Below are 21,238 nucleotides of genomic sequence, written 5' to 3'. Positions count from 1 at the left end.
GTGTGCTCTATTAACGGTCATGACATGACAGCTTAGATTACCAGAGAAAATTCACGGAGAGAGAAAACGCGTTCATCACAAAACAACTATGTTAAGCAGTATAAAAAGTAGGTTGCTTTTATTAGAAGCTGGGAAACCATTAATCATCATCAACATCACTGTCATCATTAATACCATGAACCACTGTATTGCCTTCCCCACATCTTCTCCAAAACATGCACCACAGTTCAGCAGTTAACTCCTTTTAGACATTGTTGACAAAAGGCTTCTTTTTCAGTACCCTTACCAGCAGGACGCACAATGGGCATAGTTACATTGCCAGCACACAAAGATTACTGTAATTTGTTCCACTTTTTCTTTCTTGTCAAAATGAAAACAACTGCCGTTTAGAAAGAAAAATCCCATACTAAGCACAATGTTTATGTTTTCACTTAAAAGCGGTATAAAACGTATTCCCTTAATCAAAACAAATGCCTCTTCACGACTCCCTGACCCGTTTTTCTTAAGGTTACTCTCAAGGACATTTAGCGATGATTTTTTTTTTTCCTTTTCCTTTTCTTGGGAAATAGTCAAGAGGTATCCCATGAACTAGCTTAGCGTCTACACAAAAGAAAACATTGACATTCATCACAACTGTGTACATGTCTTTACAATGAATTTACCCCACCAATTCTGAATCTGTCAGACTTGGGTGAAAGGAACTCTACATTTAAAAAGTGTTCATATACATCATCCCTCCATTTGATGATTGCAATCAGGGAAACTGTTTTCACTTGTAAATTTACTCACATGGTTTCACAAATCACCATTTTGCCCTAATTGGAAATTGATTTGACATCAACCATTTATCATCTTTTCGTGATATTTCATCACATTTCCAGACGGATAAAAAAAAGAAGAAAAAAAAAGACACTCGAGGCCAGGGACTGGTTTTGGTCTTTACCACTTTAACTTGTGGTCTTAAATCTCAAGTCTCGGTCTTGAAAAATTTAGTTTCGTTTCTTGGTTTTGAAAAAAAGCGTTTGGTCTCGGTCACATTCAGCGCTGAATAAAAACGTGCGTCCGATACGATGCGCCGCCTGTTAGTGTCAAAATCTAAAAGCAGCTCAGCGTCGGACTCAAAGTCACCGTGGTTCGGACACAGCGGCCTTCCTTCCCGCCAACGACGTGCGCCAAAGGCCATCTAATTCCCCCCATTTGATTGCAGCAGCAGCAGCAGCAGCTAAACGTCCGCGGACTGTCACGCGCCACCAATAAGCGAAGCGGTTCGTTGCGACCGAGCATTCGCCCCAAAGAGACCTCGCGCAGACTTCACGATCCCGGCACTAGACTAATCTATTTAAAGGACAGATTCTGCTGCGAGCTTCAGAATACACAAGGACTGGTTTTACACGTGGAAAACCAAAGGAAGTGCAATAGCGCGTGAGCGTCACGGTAAATGATGATAATGCTACACAACGTGCAGTGCTATTTTGCTGCAGCGCTCGACAAAATCAAATGGGCAAAAACTGGACACGGACGTTGCTGCTTTGGCGCACAATATAAAACATTGCACAAGCAAACTGAAAATAGCAGGCTCATCAACAGAGATCGCAGGATAGGGCCGGCACAGGACGTCCCATCAGTTACACTTGTGGGCTCAACTGACTAAAAAAGCAGGTACTTATTTTTTGGGTAAGGAGGCTAGGTCTTAAAGACAGCACCCCCCTCACCCTAAAAAAAAAAAGTCCATCATACATAGCCTATGCAACGCCTACAAGAAAAGCACACCGGCATGACTTTCAGTAAGAGGAAAGGGGGGGGGGGGCGCGCTACAAAATGCTTTTTATTGGACAGTCACTGGAACACTTATACCTCTGTAGCAAAGCAACTGTAGGAAAAGAACAGATCTAGGTATAAAGGAAACGCCTCTATTTCCAGTACAGCCTCACACAGTCCTCCCCCTCATCTTATAACCGTCTAACTGACACGCGCGAACGTACTAATGTACACACTGCCCATTTGAAATGGACGCAAATGTGAGCAATTGTTGTCCAGTTGCATGTCACATACAACTATGAAACACAAAAACCACAGGATACAATTTTTGGGTCATTTCATTTTAACAATAATTACAAGATTCTTGGTTGCTGCTGTTTTTTTTTGTTTTTTTTTTTGTAATTCCACACTTTGCGCTTTCTGTAATCAAGTAAACTTGACAGTGAAATTTGAATTCAAATATACCAATGCACAAAAAAAAAACAACTGTGTGACCGCAACTGACCATAGATGTACAGTACAGCAAACATGTACTGGATTGCAGCAAGTCATCTCGTCCTTGGCTAAAGCACAAATCTTCTCAGCGTTGAAAGAACATTGCGTTAGCCGAGTTCATCCCACAGGGGGCGCTAGACACAATCTCCGAGCTCTGAATCTTGCAGAAAGAGGTACAAACTGGCCAGCTCTTAGTTGCTGGCATCACTCTCCATGTAACATGAAGGATGGTTCTGCCACCACGCACCCGGTCCACCCCACACCTGGGTCTACCACCGCTTAAATCTCTCCAGGTCTCCACCACGTCGGCCAGGGTAGGTCATTCTTCTGTCACGTCGCCGTTTGCCAGACAAGACACAAATTAAGGCATTGACAATGAAACCGATCGTCAGAGAGAAGGAAAGAGAGGAAGAGAGAGAGAGAGAGAGAGAGAGAGAGACAGAAGCTTTTCAGAATTAGCAGCTTTTAACTAAGGACAATATACAGGCATAGTAAAACATTTTTACAAAGATAATTCCACTTCACACCACCATCTTGGAGATGCTTGTCGCGTGTGGAAAACATAACCAGAAGAAAAAAGGCGATAGTTGAACTCACAACACGCAGTAAGAGTAATTTAAAACATTCCCACAAAGGCTTTAAAATTGAGTTTTCCACCAGTGTGTCACCGAGACAGAGACCGGGGGAGAAAGCGTCAAAGGGGAGACCATTAGGGTGGGACAGAAGCGTGGGGCAGAACCTTTTATGACTGACCCGTTCAACCTCCCTTTCCAAATTCTTTAGTAAAGAGATATGATTTAGGTTTTTTTTTTCTTTAAAATCAAGATACATTTTATTTTTTTCATAAAAAACAAACATTACAAAAAATCTGAATTGAAGAAAATTGAAAACAAAAAACAAACAAAAAAAAAACAAAACAAAAGAAACCAAGCAAAACAAAAGGACTTTTGTGAAATCAAACAAAATAAACGATGCCTGGCACAAAGGCTTGAACCATGATAGATGCCTGCCATGTTTGGGACAGCACCAAAGGCCCCTCCTTATTTATTTTGTATTCATTAAATGATCCATTACCTTACAACTCTTTACTGTGTGCATGCGTGTGTGTGTGTGTGTGTGAGTGTGTGTACACAAACACACAGTCCGTTTTAAACAATTATCCGGAGCAAGAATGAAAGTCTGAAAAAATCGGCAGTATGAAATTAAACACGAGGAATTACATTTGGATGTTGGGATGTCGGATACTGGAAGCACACAAACCGAATGGGCGGTTTGTTAATGCTCAGCACGTCCCAACAAAACCCCTCCCTCAGAGAAAGCGCCCAGAGGGGCCTTTCAATGCACCCGTGCCCCTCAACTCGATTGGCCATGATCGACACACAGAACATCAGCAGGCTGGCTTAAGCAAGTCCCCTGCAAAGCCTCCACCATCTTTGTCTGGAAACGTAAGCAGCTACAACAGTCCAAAATCATTTACTGAAAAAATAAAAGAAGAAAAATGTTTTTTTTTTTTTTTTTTAAATGGCAGCACTGCCCCCTTGTGGATAAACATGATATTTCGTGCCATAAGGCCACTGCTCGAGCAGGCCTGTACAGTGGACTGTTATGGTAACCCATACTTAATCACCACACATTACAGGTCGAGTACAGGTCATTCTAACAGCTCTTTCCTCTCCCTCACAATAACACTAAAATACTGCACTGTGTACACGTGCACAGGCATGTCCCCTGCGCAATGACGCGATATGAGCTCTCAAATACAGGAATGTAGCTTCAGCTTAACAACACAGGTGAGTAAAGGTGAGTATTCAATTTAATTCCATGATGTGTGGACAATTCATAAATGTTTAAATAAAGTTATGATTTCTTTCTGATATTGAAGCAGGATTTTCACCCCTTTGAAAGGGCAAAAACCAAGTACCGTCAGCCGCACTAGTAGAACAGCCAAACAAAAACTCTCATGCATGCAGATGCATACACACACACACACACACACACACACACACAGCATCGTCTGAAAACATATCTGTTCGTCCACAGTGAATTAGGGGAACCGACTGAAGGTGGATAGTGTTTTACAAAAGATAAACAAACAGCTTCACGATGGAATAGTTTTTCTCCACCGCTCAATTTCTACCGAGGCGTCCGTCGGGACCGCGAACAGCACTGAATCATTTTTCCATGGATAACGCTGCTCAAGCTTCTCTCTGACACTCGAGCCAGCTTAACAGTGTCGTTACAATCACTGGGGCGGCCGCCAGGGCTTTTCGACACGTGGCCTTTTCCCTAATCAACCTGCTAGTAGGACGGCTGCAGCTTAAAAAAAGAAAAAAGAAAAAAGAAGTCAGTCATCAGCCTTCGACTGGGAGATTTACTGAAGCTCCTTGCCAGCCCTAACTGAGGCGAAGACTGACACCAGCTAGCGTTGGTCTTAATATTGGACCGCCTACTGGAAATTTGTTCTAATCCATTCACTCATCTTTTTATACAAATTGGGCTACAACTTCAAAATCACTGTGGAGAGGGGGAAAGAAGAAAAAAAAACTAAAATCTGAGACCTCAGATAAGCAGCTGCCCTTGTCAGACACAGGTGTGCTTGTGATCCTACATCTGTAAAATAGGCTCTGTTCTTATTTTCTGTTCACCATTTACTCGTTCTACCACACACACACGCATGCACACACACAAGCACGCAAGCACGCCACACACGCATGGATGCATGCGCACAAACACACGCACACACTCAAAAGTCCTTAAAGAAAGGCTATATAAAAGCAAAAAAATGAAGTAAAATGTCCAAACCATTGAGCCAGGCCAACACGGAAACTGAAATCTTCTAACGCTAAAGAAAAAAAAAAGGAAAAAAAAAAAAAGAAGAGGAGAAGGGAGGAAAAAAAAAAAAAGACCTAAAGACTAAAAGGTAAAACAGAGCGAGGGGTTTTGCTGCCTGGGACCGGCTAGTCTTCCCCAGAGGGTGCTTCCTCTTCCGATACGTCGTCCTCTTCCTCGGGCGCCTCCTCTGTCTTCTTGGGGGGAGGGGTCTCTCTCTTCTCCACCTCGTCCTCCTCCTCTTCCTCGGGGGCGCTGTCGGGGTCCCCCTCCTCTTTGGGCGAGGACTTCTCCAGGGCCTTGGCCGCACTGGGGCGGCCCTTTCCCTTGCCTTTCATGGGGCTGGGGGTCACTGCAGAAGAAGGGGGGGGGGGGCGGAAAGATATCCGTTTTACACAAATGGTGGATTTCGGGAGCTGGAGTTATGCTTTACCCCTCTAAAGCCAGGGGTTTCAACAAGGGGGTGCGCAGGTGGGGATGGGGGGTGATTGGTAGGTTACTAATTTACATTCGATATATATATTCTTGAAAGTGTGTTTTCATGGATGATTTGAATGTTAGTCGATTGGGGGAAAAGAACATTGGGATCTTGTTATTTAAAAGCCTTTAATATGTGTGAAATTTACTTCCCCCCCCCACTGCCTTTTTCCCCCAATGTGAATCAAGAACAAAAAAGTATTCATCTACCACAATGAATCCCAACCCTGTTCCTGGAGATCTGCCATCCTGAAGCTTTTCATTTTAACGGTAATTTGGCACACCTGATCCTACTAATTACCAGCTCAACAAGATCTTTAGCCCAGGGCAGCCCAACCCCGATTCTCAAGACCAACCGTCCTGTAGGTTTTCACTCCGACCCTAAAAAAGCACACCTCATTCAACAGCTAGAGATCTACCGTCCTGTAGGTTTTCACTCCAACCCTAACAAAGCTCACCTCATTCAACAGCTAGAGATCTACCGTCCTGTAGGTTTTCACTCCAACCCTAACAAAGCACACCTCATTCAACAGCTAGAGATCTACCGTCCTGTAGGTTTTCACTCCAACCCTAACAAAGCACACCTCATTCAACAGCTAGAGATCTACCGTCCTGTAGGTTTTCACTCCGACCCTAACAAAGCACACCTCATTCAACAGCTAGAGATCTACCGTCCTGTAGGTTTTCACTCCAACCCTAACAAAGCACACCTCATTCAACAGCTAGAGATCTACCGTCCTGTAGGTTTTCACTCCGACCCTAACAAAGCACACCTCATTCAACAGCTAGAGATCTACCATCCTGTAGGTTTTCACTCCAACCCTAACAAAGCACACCTCATTCAACAGCTAGAGATCTACCGTCCTGTAGGTTTTCACTCCAACCCTAAAAAAGCTCACCTCATTCAGCAGCTAGAGATCTACCGTCCTGTAGGTTTTCACTCCAACCCTAACAAAGCACACCTCATTCAACAGCTAGAGATCTACCGTCCTGTAGGTTTTCACTCCAACCCTAACAAAGCCACACCTCATTCAACAGCTAGAGATCTACCGTCCTGTAGGTTTTCACTCCAACCCTAAAAAAGCACACCTCATTCAACAGTTAGAGATCTACCGTCCTGTAGGTTTTCACTCCAACCCTAAAAAAGCACACCTCATTCAACAGCTAGAGATCTACCGTCCTGTAGGTTTTCACTCCAACCCTAACAAAGCACACCTCATTCTACAGCTAGAGATCTACCGTCCTGTAGGTTTTCACTCCAACCCTAACAAAGCACACCTCATTCAACAGCTAGAGATCTACCATCCTGTAGGTTTTCACTCCAACCCTAACAAAGCACACCTCATTCAACAGCTAGAGATCTACCGTCCTGTAGGTTTTCACTCCAACCCTAACAAAGCACACCTCATTCAACAGCTAGAGATCTACCGTCCTGTAGGTTTTCACTCCAACCCTAACAAAGCACACCTCATTCAACAGCAAGAGATCTACCGTCCTGTAGGTTTTCACTCCAACCCTAACAAAGCACACCTCATTCAACAGCAAGAGATCTACCGTCCTGTAGGTTTTCACTCCAACCCTAACAAAGCACACCTCATTCAACAGCAAGAGATCTACCGTCCTGTAGGTTTTCACTCCAACCCTAACAAAGCACACCTCATTCAACAGCTAGAGATCTACCGTCCTGTAGGTTTTCACTCCAACCCTAAAAAAGCACACCTCATTCAACAGCAAGAGATCTACCGTCCTGTAGGTTTTCACTCCAACCCTAACAAAGCACACCTCATTCAACGCATTACATTACATTACAGGCATTTAGCAGACGCTCTTATCCAGAGTGACTTACACAAATTTTTTTTTTTTTCTGACCCATGATACTACACTGCTGCCCCTAGAGCAAGGCCAAGAGCAGAGCTGCCCAACCCTGTTCCAGGACATCTGCACTCCTGTAGGTTTTGAACCCACCAACCCTAATCGATCACTACACAGGAGAAGCCTCCTGGTCAGGCAGAGGTAAGCCTGGTCAGAAACGGGCAGTACCTGTGGCCTTTAGTCTGGGCTTGGGGGACTTCTTCTCCTTCCTCTCGGGCCTACTTCTCCTGATCACCTTCTTGCTCCTCTTCTTGGAGTGGCCGTAGTCGCTGTCATCGTCGTCGTCCACCATGAAGTCCTCGTCGCTGCCCTCCGACTCTGCAGAAGAGAGCGGAGACTCTGTGCAGCTCGTCTAGGCCACGCCCCTTTAAAGCGGAACTGAAGCCACCATTTTGAATTTGACAATTCCCTGTGCGCCCGTTCTAAATCTCTCATGCAGTCATACATACATACATGCTGTGCATTTTGCCATTAAGAGACCACCAATGTTGTGCAAACAAACCAAACTTCATGAATTTCTCTCTCCCCCCCCCCCCCATTTTGCAGATTCACACTTCCTCCTGAACATTACCATAATGCGACTTTGCGTTGCGAAACTCAACTGTCCCGTGTACCACACAGACCCAAGTTAACCTTGACCGCAGATAAACCGCATTGCGCAACGCTAGCTCAGCGATGCCGTTTCCCTCCTGTTCAGAACCGATCACGGTCTTTGAAATTCCCCCCCCCCTACGGTAGCAAAGGAAGGGTTTTGGAAAAAAAGAAAAAAAGACGTTGTCAAAGCAGAGGGGGCGGGGCTTACGGTCCAGGAGGGCCTGCTCGTCATCCTCGCGGTCCTCGTCCTCGCTGCCCCCGTCCCCCAGCAGCATCTCCCTCTGTTTGGACACGGCCTTGGAGGCGGCCTGCCGGACCTGCCGCACCTTCTTGCTCACCTCGCGATCGTCGTCGCTGTCGTCTGCAGGAGAGCCCGTACGCAAAATAAACACCAGCTAGGAGAGACCAGTCTAGAGTGCACACACCCCTGCCAAGACGCAAAATAAACACCCGCTAGGAGAGACCAGTCTAGAGTGCACACACCCCTGCCAAGACGCAAAATAAACACCAGCTAGGAGAGACTAGTCTAGAGTGCACACACCCTCCCGTCAAGATGCAAAATAAACACCTGCTAGGAGAGACCAGTCTACAGTTCAGAACCCCCCCCCCAGCTAAGATGTAAAATAAACACTTGCTAGGACAGACTAGTCTAGCGTTCAGACACACGGCCACCCCTTGGCCAAAAAAAAGGCCAAGAATTCTTCTACCATAATGCTCAGATAATATAGATCCATTTGAAAGGAGTCACGTTGTGTTCATTGAGATATTCTCCACACTAGACTCCCATTGACATACACCTGAGATTTGATCCAGTGAAACACATTGCGTAATACGCTGCAGGGCCAGCATGATTCAGAGCCAAAACTGCAGAGGCGAACACAGTAGCCACACAGGTGATAAAGCCACACAGGTGATAAAGCCCAGCTGTGGGTATGAGGCACCTGTGCGAGGGACGAGCGAACAGTACCTGCATCTCGTTTCCTCTTCAGTGACCTCCTGCTCACTTTCTTCCCCTTCTTGCCCCTTTTGGTGTCGTAGTCGCTGCCCCCTTCCTCCTCTTCCTCCTCGCCAAAGTCATTGTCTTCATCACTACCGAAGTCATCTGAAACGAGAGGAACGGGAGACGGTGAGCCGCGAATCTCGTCTTTTCTGCGCGCTCAACGTGGAGAAACGGTTTCCTGTCAGAAAGGGGTACGCTCTTGTCTACAAGCCCGGGTCTTTTTGACACACTTGCTTCGGGCAAGCCAAATTAAAACTCCACACACCACACATTTACTTTGACAATTTAGGCACGAAGCAGATTATCCTATCCTGAGTAGGGCAGGGCGATATATCACAACAGTAATTATCAAATTAAATGACGGTCTTCGCCACCATATGGTGTGTTACCATTCTTTTCCTCAAGATCAGGGCTGCAACCAGTTGTATCTGCAATGATTTCTCATTGAAGACCACCAGTAACTTCTAAGTGCCTGGTGATTAGCAAGGCTCACCCAATCCCTTGATCAGACAGAGGTGATTGCACTCCAGCGCCGTAGACTCTTGTCATGGTCAACAAAGAGCATCACTCTTAAGACAAATAATTCCAAGGCATGAGAAAATGCACAACTTACCAGCAGAATCATTTTTGGATTTTGAAAGTTTGTCATCAGAATCATCGCTGAAAAAAAGAGAAACACAAAGTCTGTATGTGCAATAATCTGCTTTAGTGCTAGTCAAAAATAAATACATTTTTTAAAATTCTCTCAAAATTTCATACATTTATACTTACTCAAATTAACAGCCAGGTACTGTTAGTATAAATGAACGCTGGTGATACTGATGCAATAAACTGCCCAATAGGACATTAAATGATGAAGTCATTCAATAATGTTGAAATAAAAGGCCATGATGCAAGACCTTCATATCTGTTAAAGGAACATGAAGTGTAACGTTTTAGACCACAAATGCCCCAAATTCACCTATACTAGTCCTTTAAAGATTCAGGTAGCCGTAAACATCTGCAAATGTCCCAAATTTAAAAAAATAATAATAATCCAATACCACAGAAAGTTGACTATTCAGAGACTTGAGCTGTACAGCAACAAGAGCTGTTCCCCTCACAAACACTCAAGACTGTTGAATTTCCTCCGAGTTTTGCCCTTGGGTGCTACTCACACTGAAGCCATTATTCAGACTGTTCGTTCCCTTTACCTCCTTCCTCAAAAAAAAGAAAAAAAAAAAAAAAAAAACATGCTGCAAACAGCCCGAGAAGGACGTGGAACACAGAAACACATGAGGGGGAGAACAGGCCATTCAACTCCCATGCACTCTCACCCGTTTACATATAATACCTATAAGCTAGAGTGTCTCACGCAGCATCATAATTCTGGACTTAAAAACCTTGAGTTTTTTGCCCCCATTACTTAACCAGGCAGGCTATATTACACACAATGACAGCTCTCTCTTCTGTGCAAAGAAATACGTCACAACAGGCCTGCTGAGTTTACCTTATGCCAAGTCGGTAATAATACTGAACCGAGACTGTTTTGTAGGCGTTGACATTACTAAGCTTATTTTTCTAATACTTGTTGTCGATGTGTTTTACCCAGACCAGGGTCAAATACGTATTTGTTTTGGATTCAAACACTTTTATGTGCCCTATTGATCTTGCCCGGTGTAAGTGAGCCTGCCAATATGAACAGAAGGTAGGGTTTGCACTTTTTGAGAGCATTTCATTGGTTCCAATACACCACACAAGATAAGTAAAGCGTAGAAAAGTATTTGAATCCAAAACAAATATGTATTTGACCCAGGGTCTGGTTTTACTACACATTTACTACCATCCTGGCTCGGCCTTTTCTTACTGCAACACAGCAGAGGAGACACGACCGCTCCGAGATCTCAAATAGCAGTCCTGCCTAAAATTAATTATTTTAATTTCAATTCCCACATGCAGACCCCATTATGTTCAACTACACTGAATCATTAATGTAAATAAGGAAGAGGGGTCCTGACTCCAATTATTGCAGGACTACACTTCCCACAGTCCCTCGATCCCTGCCGTTATTGTGTTCTACCCTCCCTGAGGCAATTCCGAATCCACTCTTGAAATACCTTGGCTGCACTGCTACTTGCAACTTCTACATCAAGTCTCTCACATGCTGCTTTATCATCAGATATCTTTTGTCCAAATACTGTATATATATTATCACAAGCCTTGTTAGAATAAAAATACAATTTTTCTGTATGGGTTGAAATAATCCACTGTGTAGGGATCATCAGCTTGCAAAATTAAACACCAGCCACCAGCCAAATGCAGGTCATTTTTATTTGTGGCTGGTAAGCTTGTCTACTCTACCAGCCACTTTGGCAGGTAACCCACCCACCACTCTGAAGCCCTGTTCTAGTCTAAATATCTAGTTGTCTACTAAACAGTTCAAATTGGTTAGTGAATTTTGGGATGCACCAGCCACTGTGGCCAGTGGATGAAAGAGTCGGTGTCCTGCCCTGACTGAGGGGAAGCCTCCCGTTGCGTCCCGACGTCCCGCCCCCTCACCTGTCCTCCTGAGAGTTCTTCCCCGGCCTCTTCTTGTGCTTCACTTCTCGCGGGGTCGCGCGCATCTTTTTGGCTCTCTCCGAGTCTCTGCCATACTCCTCGTCTGCAGAGCGAGACACACACACAAAGTCTGACGGCCGGGCCGTAAACTTACAGCGCTCCTTGCCCCGCCAGAGACGGAACAAGGACGGCAGGACCGCACGCAAACGCAGCGCTCTGGTTACCGCTCTGGTTACGCTCACCGCCGCTACGCTAGCTCGTGGGCTCCGTCGGGTCTCGCGAGACGCGAGAAAGGGCAGCCGAAAATAACACTCAGAATCAAAGCGGCGTGAGCGCCCGCTAAGGGACTGATCCGAGGGCAGAGGAGCGCACAGCAAGAGGAGAAATCTTTTTTAAAAAAATAAAACACCAGATATGGGAGTAGAGGAAGGAAATGTAACTGGTTCTAAATCAACCGCTTCATTTTGAAGTTTACCTTGTTGCACAATGGCATCAAAATATCATATATTCTCTAAAATATTCACATTTTGAACCATCATTTAAAGCAGTGCATTTTTCAAATATGGCTGCTGAGACAATATGAACTTTTTTCATTTGAATTTAATTTTTTTTTTAAACACACAGACACATTGAAATATAAACTTTCAAAGTGCTGGAAATAACACTACAACGTCAAGTATTAGATAACCATTTAAGCACCGTGAGTTTTGTAGCCAATACCGTTACACCCCTAAAATTTGTATTTGCACAGGCAACCCAATTAATGACACACTGCGAAGTGGACCTTGGCTCACCTGCATCGTCGGACTCATTGAACTGCGAGTAATTCACCACCTTCCTGTTCCTGTAGAAACACAAAAAGAAATCCGCCATCAGGAGAAGGAAAAAAAAAAAAATAAATAATAATAATAATAATAATAATTTTAAAAAAAGACTGCACCAAAACACCTTTTTGAGGGCCGAGGATTTATTTTTTTTGCCACAGCTTTCGCCGTGTGCAGTACAACTCATCTGATGACAACTGAACCCAGGTAACGTTTGCAGAAGATTGTATGACATAGCCACGACACTGTAGCCTATATAAAATAATGCTTAGGGAACTGGGCTTGTTAGGACTGCAGGTTCTAGTCCCCGCCTACACACACCGTCACTGCATCTGTGCAGCACCAGTAAAATACCCACCTGCACAAATGAATTTTATGTTTTTTAAAAAAGGAATCTGCGTCGGTCGCCCTGGATAAGAGTGCCCCCAAATTGCTAAAATGCAATATAATGAAATGCACACCTATGGTTCACCATGACAACAAAACAAGATGCACACGGTCTAGTCGCTGAATGACTGTAATGTGGCTAACAGCAGAACTGACAGGATATCCCCTGGCCTGGCGTGTGCACACCGGACATGCAGGACCAATTCAGCAGAAACGTATTATTTGCCTGCCCGTGTTGCCCCCTCTTCATTTCCATCATTCTTGCATCACGTTTGCAGCTGCATCGTGCGCAGACAGGTAATGCGGCTATGAAAGATGGATTCGTGACCCGCTGCCAGCTGTGCGCTCAGATTTCCCTTGATTATACAGACAGGCAGTTCCCCCCCCTGAGAATTGCTCTTTTAGACTCCAGACTTGGAAAGTGTTACGTCCTTTTGAACTGTCATATCACATGCGCTTTCCCTGAGGATCTGGAAGGATTTTATTTATTTATTTTGTAATACGGGTCTTGGATCATACACCTGTTCTTAGAAAAACAAGCGCTGTCGCCTGGAAACAATTTTATTTATTGAGCCAATCAGATTGGTGAAAAGATAACAATCGCCCCTGGCAGCTGCCTGACCAGTGATGGCTGCACTTGTTGAGATGAATGAGAAGCAAAAAAAAAAAAGCCAAATCAGCACTGAAATAAACAGCATGTAGGGTCACTTAAAAATGATTTCAGAAGCGGAACCAAAAAGCCAGTAGGCCTAATCTGGCTAAAAGACACCCTCCAAAATTGCCATGTTGAGAATTATTATTATTATAGTTATTATTATCGTTATGATTATTCAAAACATTTCAAAGTCATTCATGCATCAGCAGAGCAGCATTACTGAAAAAGAAATGCTAAGTTATCAGGGTGCATTAACCTTATTTTTTCAGATACTGTCAAGGGATGAAAATAAGAAATAATTTTGCATTCAGACACTCATTTTTTCTACTCAAATAATATCCAGAAACACAATTTACAACACTTGTACCGGCATCAAATAAAAGGCAAACCAACCAAAAGCAGTTTGTGATTCATCGGCCCAATCAGCGCACACCAGACGTTTCTCATTACAGAATGGACAAGCAACTAACAAGCAAAACCGATCCTCTGCATTTCGGGGAATAATAATATATACGGATGCTCATCAAGCCCACAACGCGCCCAGGAATACGCCTGGCGACACAAATCAGGTTCGACTCGGAGCGCCAGAGTTCCTCGTGGCAACAACGCGGGGGAGTTTAGACCTCACGGGCACTTTGGAGAGGTACAGGTGAACAGCCAGGCTGACTGAAACACGTACTGTTACTTTATTAAAGGGCTGCGCGATATACCGCAACGGTCATTTTCGAACGCAATAAAGGTCGTTGCCACCATTACTGTTCTTTTCTTTATAATTACACCTGATGCGGTACTATAAACACATATCGATGCACCTTAGGCGATACAGTGTTATATATATACATATATATAATAATATATATATTATATATAGCTATATATATATATATATATATATATATATATATATACATAATATAAAATATTTTTTATACCCGTTGCAGAAGAGGAAAAGTAAGGTAATACACCATATCATGGGGAAGACCGTTATTGCATTCAATAATTATCATGTCACCCACGTTATTATTATATTAAACCGGGACCGAGCCCATCACAATCACCACTTGGCTCCGGTTCGTTTTCATCTGCAGTCCCCAAGCAAGAAAAAACATTAAAGTACCAATCACAACACAAATAATTCTTGACAATAAAACAAGAAAAAAATAATTACAAAAAAAAGACAACCCATTTGATAATATTACAATAACCACACACAGATAAAATACTAATGGCTGCATGTCTAATTTGCCTGGAGCCATTTTTTTCATTTGTGCAGCAAACTTTACTTCTGGGGTTTTCAACCTTTCTGGCCCAGGAACCCCACCCCCCCCCCACCCCGATTCAAAGGCATGGAGGGGACCCCCATCAAAAGTCAAGTGTTTTAATATTTAAAATAATTTCCCCTGATGAAGGACTGGAGACAAAAATGGCATGTATTTTATGCTGGAAACTAGAAACAGATTTTCCGTGCGAGTGCTGTGTCTCTCTTTACACTTATTATTTGCTGTATTTAAGGTGGCATCTCATGGATTTGTCGCCCCCCCACCAACGTGTTCAAAATTTATATATATTCGCTACATATAAAGTCTGGTACCTTCATGGAACCCCTGCTGAAAACCCAAGGTACAGTTCATTAATTCACCACTATTTATAGAACCACGTCTGAGATGACATGGCACTCTATAACCACAAAGAAACCCATAAAATTACACAGAATAGGCAAACAAAGGAAATGAAACAACACACAGCACTTGATGAAGAGTTTTTTCTTTGTTTTTTTTTTTTTTAATGAAGGGCAATGCAATTAAAGTGATTGTAATCATACCCTGAGAGTTGATTACACACAGAAATGTGTTTGGAGCGTACATGAATGTATTATGAATTCATTGTGTGTTAGGTCTGAAATCCTAAAATCAGGTTGCTTAAAGGTGGTGACACAGGGTGTGATGAATGTATGCGTTAGACGCATTTATGAGTTTGCTCTGTAGTCCACCACATGACAAACTCATGACATTGTATGTTAAACATTCCTAACACTACTTAATTGTATCATTAAGAAAAGGTGAAGCAAATTTTAAGTGAATAATTATGACACAACAATCAAATCCCATCAGACCTCTTGTGTTAGATATAACGGTCTTCACACCAAAAGGAAATGCTTTCCATTCACAAATTCAGAACCAGCCAGTATTCCCCTTTATCTTGTGGCTTAAGCAATTTAATGTTGAAATAAAAAGTGCTTTCACAGGATCTGTGAATGAGTAGAAATGATTTCTTTTTAACATTTTCAGACTGCTGGCTATGGGGGAAAAAAAGAAATCTGTTCTAGAGAATCCCCTTTCTCTGCCCCAGTGTATGAGAAAATCCAGCTTTCAGTATACGCTTTATTATTTCCATTCTACCCGAAACTACAACGGGGTGATAACTGAACCAATTACATTCATATTCTTCATTCAATAAAATGGTTCATTTTTAAAAATATTTTCACCAGCACTGCAGCTAGCCAACTAGCCAACAGCAAGGCAAGCTCACTGCCATTGGCTCAAAAACACGATGCATCCAAAATTCCTTACAGATGTCCGCAGCGTTCGTAAAACGGAAGAACACTGCTGCCAAATTAAGCCCCCCCCACAAGATGGTCTGTAAGGAGTTAGACACTCAGAGGGGACTGGCGCAGTGTGGCCATCTGATTCATCTCGTTTCAGCGAAGGCCTCATAATCAGGACTCTGGATGACGATGAAGGATAACAGACTTCAGAAGGACGAAGGTCCAGCCAGAGTGACCCACAGCTGCAATGCTTCCTCAAACGATTTATACAGTCTGAATACAACAATGAATGAATTATTTTATTAATTTAAAAACATCACCGATTAGGTCATTTTTTTTGCGACGACAGAATTCAAGATGGCGGACACTGCAGGCCCAATTCTGACAAAGCAGAAAGCCAGTTATTAGTGCAAGTTGAGCCGTCACACACCCAGACAAAGCGTAATGGCGTTGGGGCACAGGTAATGTTCTGCCTGTATGTGGTATACAACAGGGCAAACTGCAGGGCCTTCACAATCTTTTACACCCCCTCAGCACTTACTGCACACGGCGCTACTGAACGCACGCCGGCCGTAAAAAACGAACGGGACGAGTCGCAGACGACATCCGGGGCGAGAAGCTGCCGCTTACGTACCGGCTCGTTTCCACATAACGGCTCTCTATGGGGTACACCAGCAACAAGCTCGCTCTCCCTCGATGAGCGCAAGCTTTGCATTTTTTCGCACTGGGAGCTGAGCGGAATACTTTCCGCATCCTGCTGGGGTCCGTTTTGATAAAGGTTCAGGACGACATAGGGGCGACATAGCTCAGGAGGTAAGAGCGGTTGTCTGACAGTCGGAGGGTTGCCGGTTCAAACCCCGCCCTGGGCATGTCGAAGTGTCCTTGAGCAAGACACCTAACCCCTAACTGCTCTGGCGAATGAGAGGCATCAATTGTAAAGCGCTTTGGATAAAAGCGCTATATAAATGCAGTCCATTTACCATTTACCATCTAAAGGTCACGGGGCGCACAAATTGGTCGCCCAGATGCCAATATTCTGGCCCAGACATCCAAAAAACGCAACTTATCGATGCCCCCCAGACTGCCAGAGCCATTCTCTCGTCCGTGGTTTTTGAAGCAAACCTGCCGGACTGCAATTGTTGGTCATTAATCTAGAGTGACCTTCACTTGGTTCTCATTTGATTAAATAGGCAGGCAAAAACCGCTGACTGAACAACGCACCAATTAGCATTTTTACAGAAGAGAAGGGCTGAAATTTCTGATATTCCCCTTTCAAACCGACGCTACGTCAGGCGTGACAGCAGCCGTCCACTCACCTAAATTATTATCATTAGCATTAAGAGAAACCCTTGTAAAGAAATATCTCACTGCGTTAATATTTTCAAATGTGCCATTCATCCGGACTAATCTTTGCCAATGTAAGCTAGATAACACAATGGTTGTTCAAAAGCATTATAAGACTGCTAGGTAGCATTTTAGAAACAGAATGTAATGTTACTTAAGTAGTTCTCCATGTTTCCCCTGCTGAAAATTCCAGCTAAGACCACCAGGGATTCTTAGCTGGTCACAGCTGGTCAAAGCTGGTTAAACCAGCTTAGGCTGGTTTAAGATGGAATTTTCAGCAGGGTTTGTAAAACATTATCTAACTTGCCTAAGCTTACAGTGTAGGCCTACCTTGCCAATGGCTGGAGGAATTGCTCTTGTGAAAACAAAAAGCTTAACAGCTCCTTGTATGTTAATTTCAGTTGATGGAAATTCTAGCTAAGAAATTTACATGCCAATTGATCTCTCATTTACTCAAGATGCCCGACAATCGCACACTGAATAGTGGAGAGCAACCAAAGTGAAGTTTATCAAAATGTTTTTTGTAAGTGCTCATAAAATAAAGAGCATGTTTATGAAGTTGCAAGTAAAACCCAAGTTTGTCATGCCACTGTTTCACAAAAGCAAAAAACTATATTTTCAATTAAATAATTGAATTTATGATTTTATAAAATCAAACTGCTGCACAATTCCTTTTAATACAGAACAACACTCACTCAGCACATAAAAGACTTGGCAAGTTTGTAACACATTTTTGTAGAAATGGCACACAGATAAACACATATAATTCCTGTATACCCGGGCTAGCAAAAATTTGGCTGGACTACCAGATGTGATTGCATGGAAGCACAAAATACGAGCACACTGACTTCTGGTCTGCCCACCCATGGCTCATAAAATGTAAAGACCTAGCCTACAATTTACCAGTTTCCATGATATCAAGGTCCCATCCTGAGAAGCCACATTCGCCCTCAAGATGCAGTAAAGGTGTGAGATCAAAAATATGCGATTAGAATGTTGTTCTTAACTGAACATTCTAATGTTCTAATGCTGATGTAACAACCGAAAGCAATGGAGTTCTAGAACACTGATAAACAAAAAACATTCCAGAAGGCATATTCTTCAAAGGGTTAAATAATAGCGTTTAGGGCTCCACCCAGGATTTCCTTACAGCAGTGAACAAGCGGGAAATTCAATTTCTTTTTTGTCACAAAAAATTTGGCAATTCCAACACAATTCCATTTTAGAAAGTACTGTTCCAGTGCGGGAACAAATGAAGCAACAGACAAGCACAAGAGTACAACGAGGACAGTTTTCCAGACAAGTACACAGACAGGTAATTAGATAACCAGCAATTATGTACATCTACTCCTTGGATCATTTGCATAATGACAATCAAACTCGCAATGTGCAATCTTACACAATTTTAAGTTAATGAAGGCTGAGCTGATGACAAGTCACCTGTTTTAAATTTACAGAAGTTTCATAAATTGAAAATGACAAATAAATAAAAGGAAATGTACCAATGGTTCACCTTACAGACATCATCCTCAGCTACCTGAAAGGTAATGCAACACAACAGCAGTAGAAATACAGCCACAGGACGGCCAGGGGACGTGTGAAAACCAAGTGTGAGATGAGCCGTTTCAGCGTTGGCGAGGCCTGATCTCAACCATTTCTTTCTGTATACGGGATTTTCATTCTAATCCGGAGCAAATGGCACACGTTGCAAAGCAGGTCCAAAAACAACATCTGATACACGACATGCCAAAGAGCTTGTACCCCCTACTAAGGTACCTAGTGATAGCCAGTGAATGAGCTCGAATTTCCTGAACTCACCCGGAACTGTGTGAACGGAGGACGTGCCGAGTGAAACAGATCGCGGCTTCATGTGACGGTCAACTAACTTAATCGGGGGCATGGTTACAAGCGGCTGCGTCTTTACTGTAATTTGAACCTTGAGATCTCTGATAAATTGATCCATTAGCTGGTAATTGGGCCGTGAAGAACGTTTAAAAAAAGGAAGAAGAAAAAAAGAAAATTAGAATCCGAGTCATAAAATGTTCCAATATTATTATTTTTTTTTAAATGTCACGGCAGTGCTTTAAAAAAGATAGTCATTTTAAAGACTGCACCTTCAGGTAATACGTGCGTGGTTAGAGGATGTAATTAAAGACGAACAAATGCAGTTTTATCAAAGGAAGTATTGGGGACGAATAAAACAAAATCTGGGAACGTACACAAGGGTCCCAGATTTGGAATGTTGGATCCCGTTTCCCCTGTCCAGAGACTCGACTAAGCTATGACGTAAAGCTGATCATAGAGAGCTCCAACCAGTCCGCTAGCTGCAACGCCAATTAAATGCCTTAGGTAAGCATCCCACACATTTCAAAACTTTAGTAGGGTGGCGGTATGTGTGCTAAAGTTAGTTATAACCGGTTAATGTACTTTGAACATACGCAAACAGACTTGACAATTGAGCATTGTTGCAGCAAAACAATGCTTTGTGTACCTAGTTAGCCAACTAAATTGTCAGTTGAAAAGCGTGGCTACCTATGCATCTAACTACGCAATTTACCACTGGTACTTAATGATATCACATTTGTCACATAGCTTGAGCTAATAGGCAACCATCGTTGTTGACTGTAATGAATCCAATTAACAACGTCAGACTTTAAACATATACCACCGCAGCGCCAAGCCAGCAGATAATTCCGAGCATTTCTCTTACAAACGCAGCCCACATAGGATAGAGCAAGGAGGGGGTGTGGTAATTTCACAGATCCCCGCCCCCCTCTGACATCATTCCAATACTGTGTTAGCCTGCTAATTTACTGCTTCCAACGTGAAAGGTCTGCTGCTTACCCACCACCCCCCACATTAGCCAGCTAGCGAGCTACCTGGTTATTCACCAATATTTTATTGTTCCAATCTTCCAAATCAAACGCGTACCAACAAGTAAAACCTGAAAGCGTGTTAAAGGTTAAAACAAACGTTAACGTTGCATCCACTAAAAGGCAAACGGGCACAGCACAACCCCATCGCTGAACCAATGACGACCATATCCAGTCTGGGATTTTATTACTGCTTCTTGGAGGCTGCCTAGGATGAATGGGTAGCCATATTTTTTTTTATTTTAGTTCGCCACTGCTTATGAAAGTAAGCTTCGTTTTTTGTAATTGCCAGATACCGCTAAACAGAAATGAAACCCAGACGCAGCAGCCCATATGATGCCCATGTATTAGCCAGTCTGCAAATGGATGCACGTTCGAAGCGCGCGCGAAAGGACGTGCAGCTAGCCAGAAAGCTAGCCTTCGATAGCAAGCTAACCATCACACTGCAAAGATCACTGTTAGCAAACGGGTGTAGTAAAAACACGAAATTACAACCTTTTCACTCTGCTAAAACTATGTTACCCAAGAGCAGAATATGGCAGCAGTACGGTGCGTTTTGTTGATTCACAGCGTGCATGCAGTTGCAGCTACCAAGAAAACATTCAGCAAACATACCTTACTGGTCTTGACATTTTGCAGAAATACTGTAGAGGTTAAAAAATGTAAAAAGGGAAAAATCCAAGGAAAATAAAAATTAAAACGTTCAATTTTGCTATTATGGACGTGATGCAACGTCACATAAAATCGCCCAATTCCACGCGTAAAACAAAAAAAATAAAAGGAAGAAATGTGCTTTAAAAGGAATTTTAGTTTAATTTTACCCTCAGCTACACAAAATGGTGAATAAAACAAACTGAAACTGCAGGTTCTGCACAACCTACCCGCTTGGCATTGGGCGGACGTTCTGCTGGAAGGACCGCCCACACTCCTAACTCATTGGACAGCCGTGTAACGAGAACAAAGCGATTGGATAGTTCGAATCATCATGTGCCTTTACATTGGCGTCAGCGTTTGCTTGTCAGACGCACTGGTTCCACCCACAATCAC

At 43.2% G+C, this 21,238-nt stretch overlaps 1 protein-coding gene across 1 annotated transcript; it reads right to left on the bottom strand.

The window, feature by feature from the left end:
* Positions 1–101: 101 nt before the first annotated feature.
* On the bottom strand, positions 102–21,072 carry nucks1a (nuclear casein kinase and cyclin-dependent kinase substrate 1a). Its single transcript, XM_064303962.1, has 8 exons — positions 20,807–21,072; positions 12,358–12,407; positions 11,564–11,666; positions 9,639–9,685; positions 8,993–9,127; positions 8,234–8,386; positions 7,600–7,749; positions 102–5,434 (listed from the first exon to the last, which is right to left on the bottom strand). Exons 1-8 carry the CDS (start codon positions 20,821–20,823, stop codon positions 5,211–5,213), a joined length of 879 nt encoding a protein of 292 aa, XP_064160032.1. The 5' UTR covers positions 20,824–21,072; the 3' UTR covers positions 102–5,210.
* Between the last annotated feature and the right edge of the window lie 166 nt (positions 21,073–21,238).

Source organism: Anguilla rostrata, chromosome 13 (genome assembly GCF_018555375.3).
Source record: "Anguilla rostrata isolate EN2019 chromosome 13, ASM1855537v3, whole genome shotgun sequence".
NCBI lineage: Eukaryota > Metazoa > Chordata > Actinopteri > Anguilliformes > Anguillidae > Anguilla > Anguilla rostrata.
The sequence above is the reverse complement of the archived record's forward strand: the minus strand, read 5'-3'. Positions and strand labels throughout refer to the sequence as shown.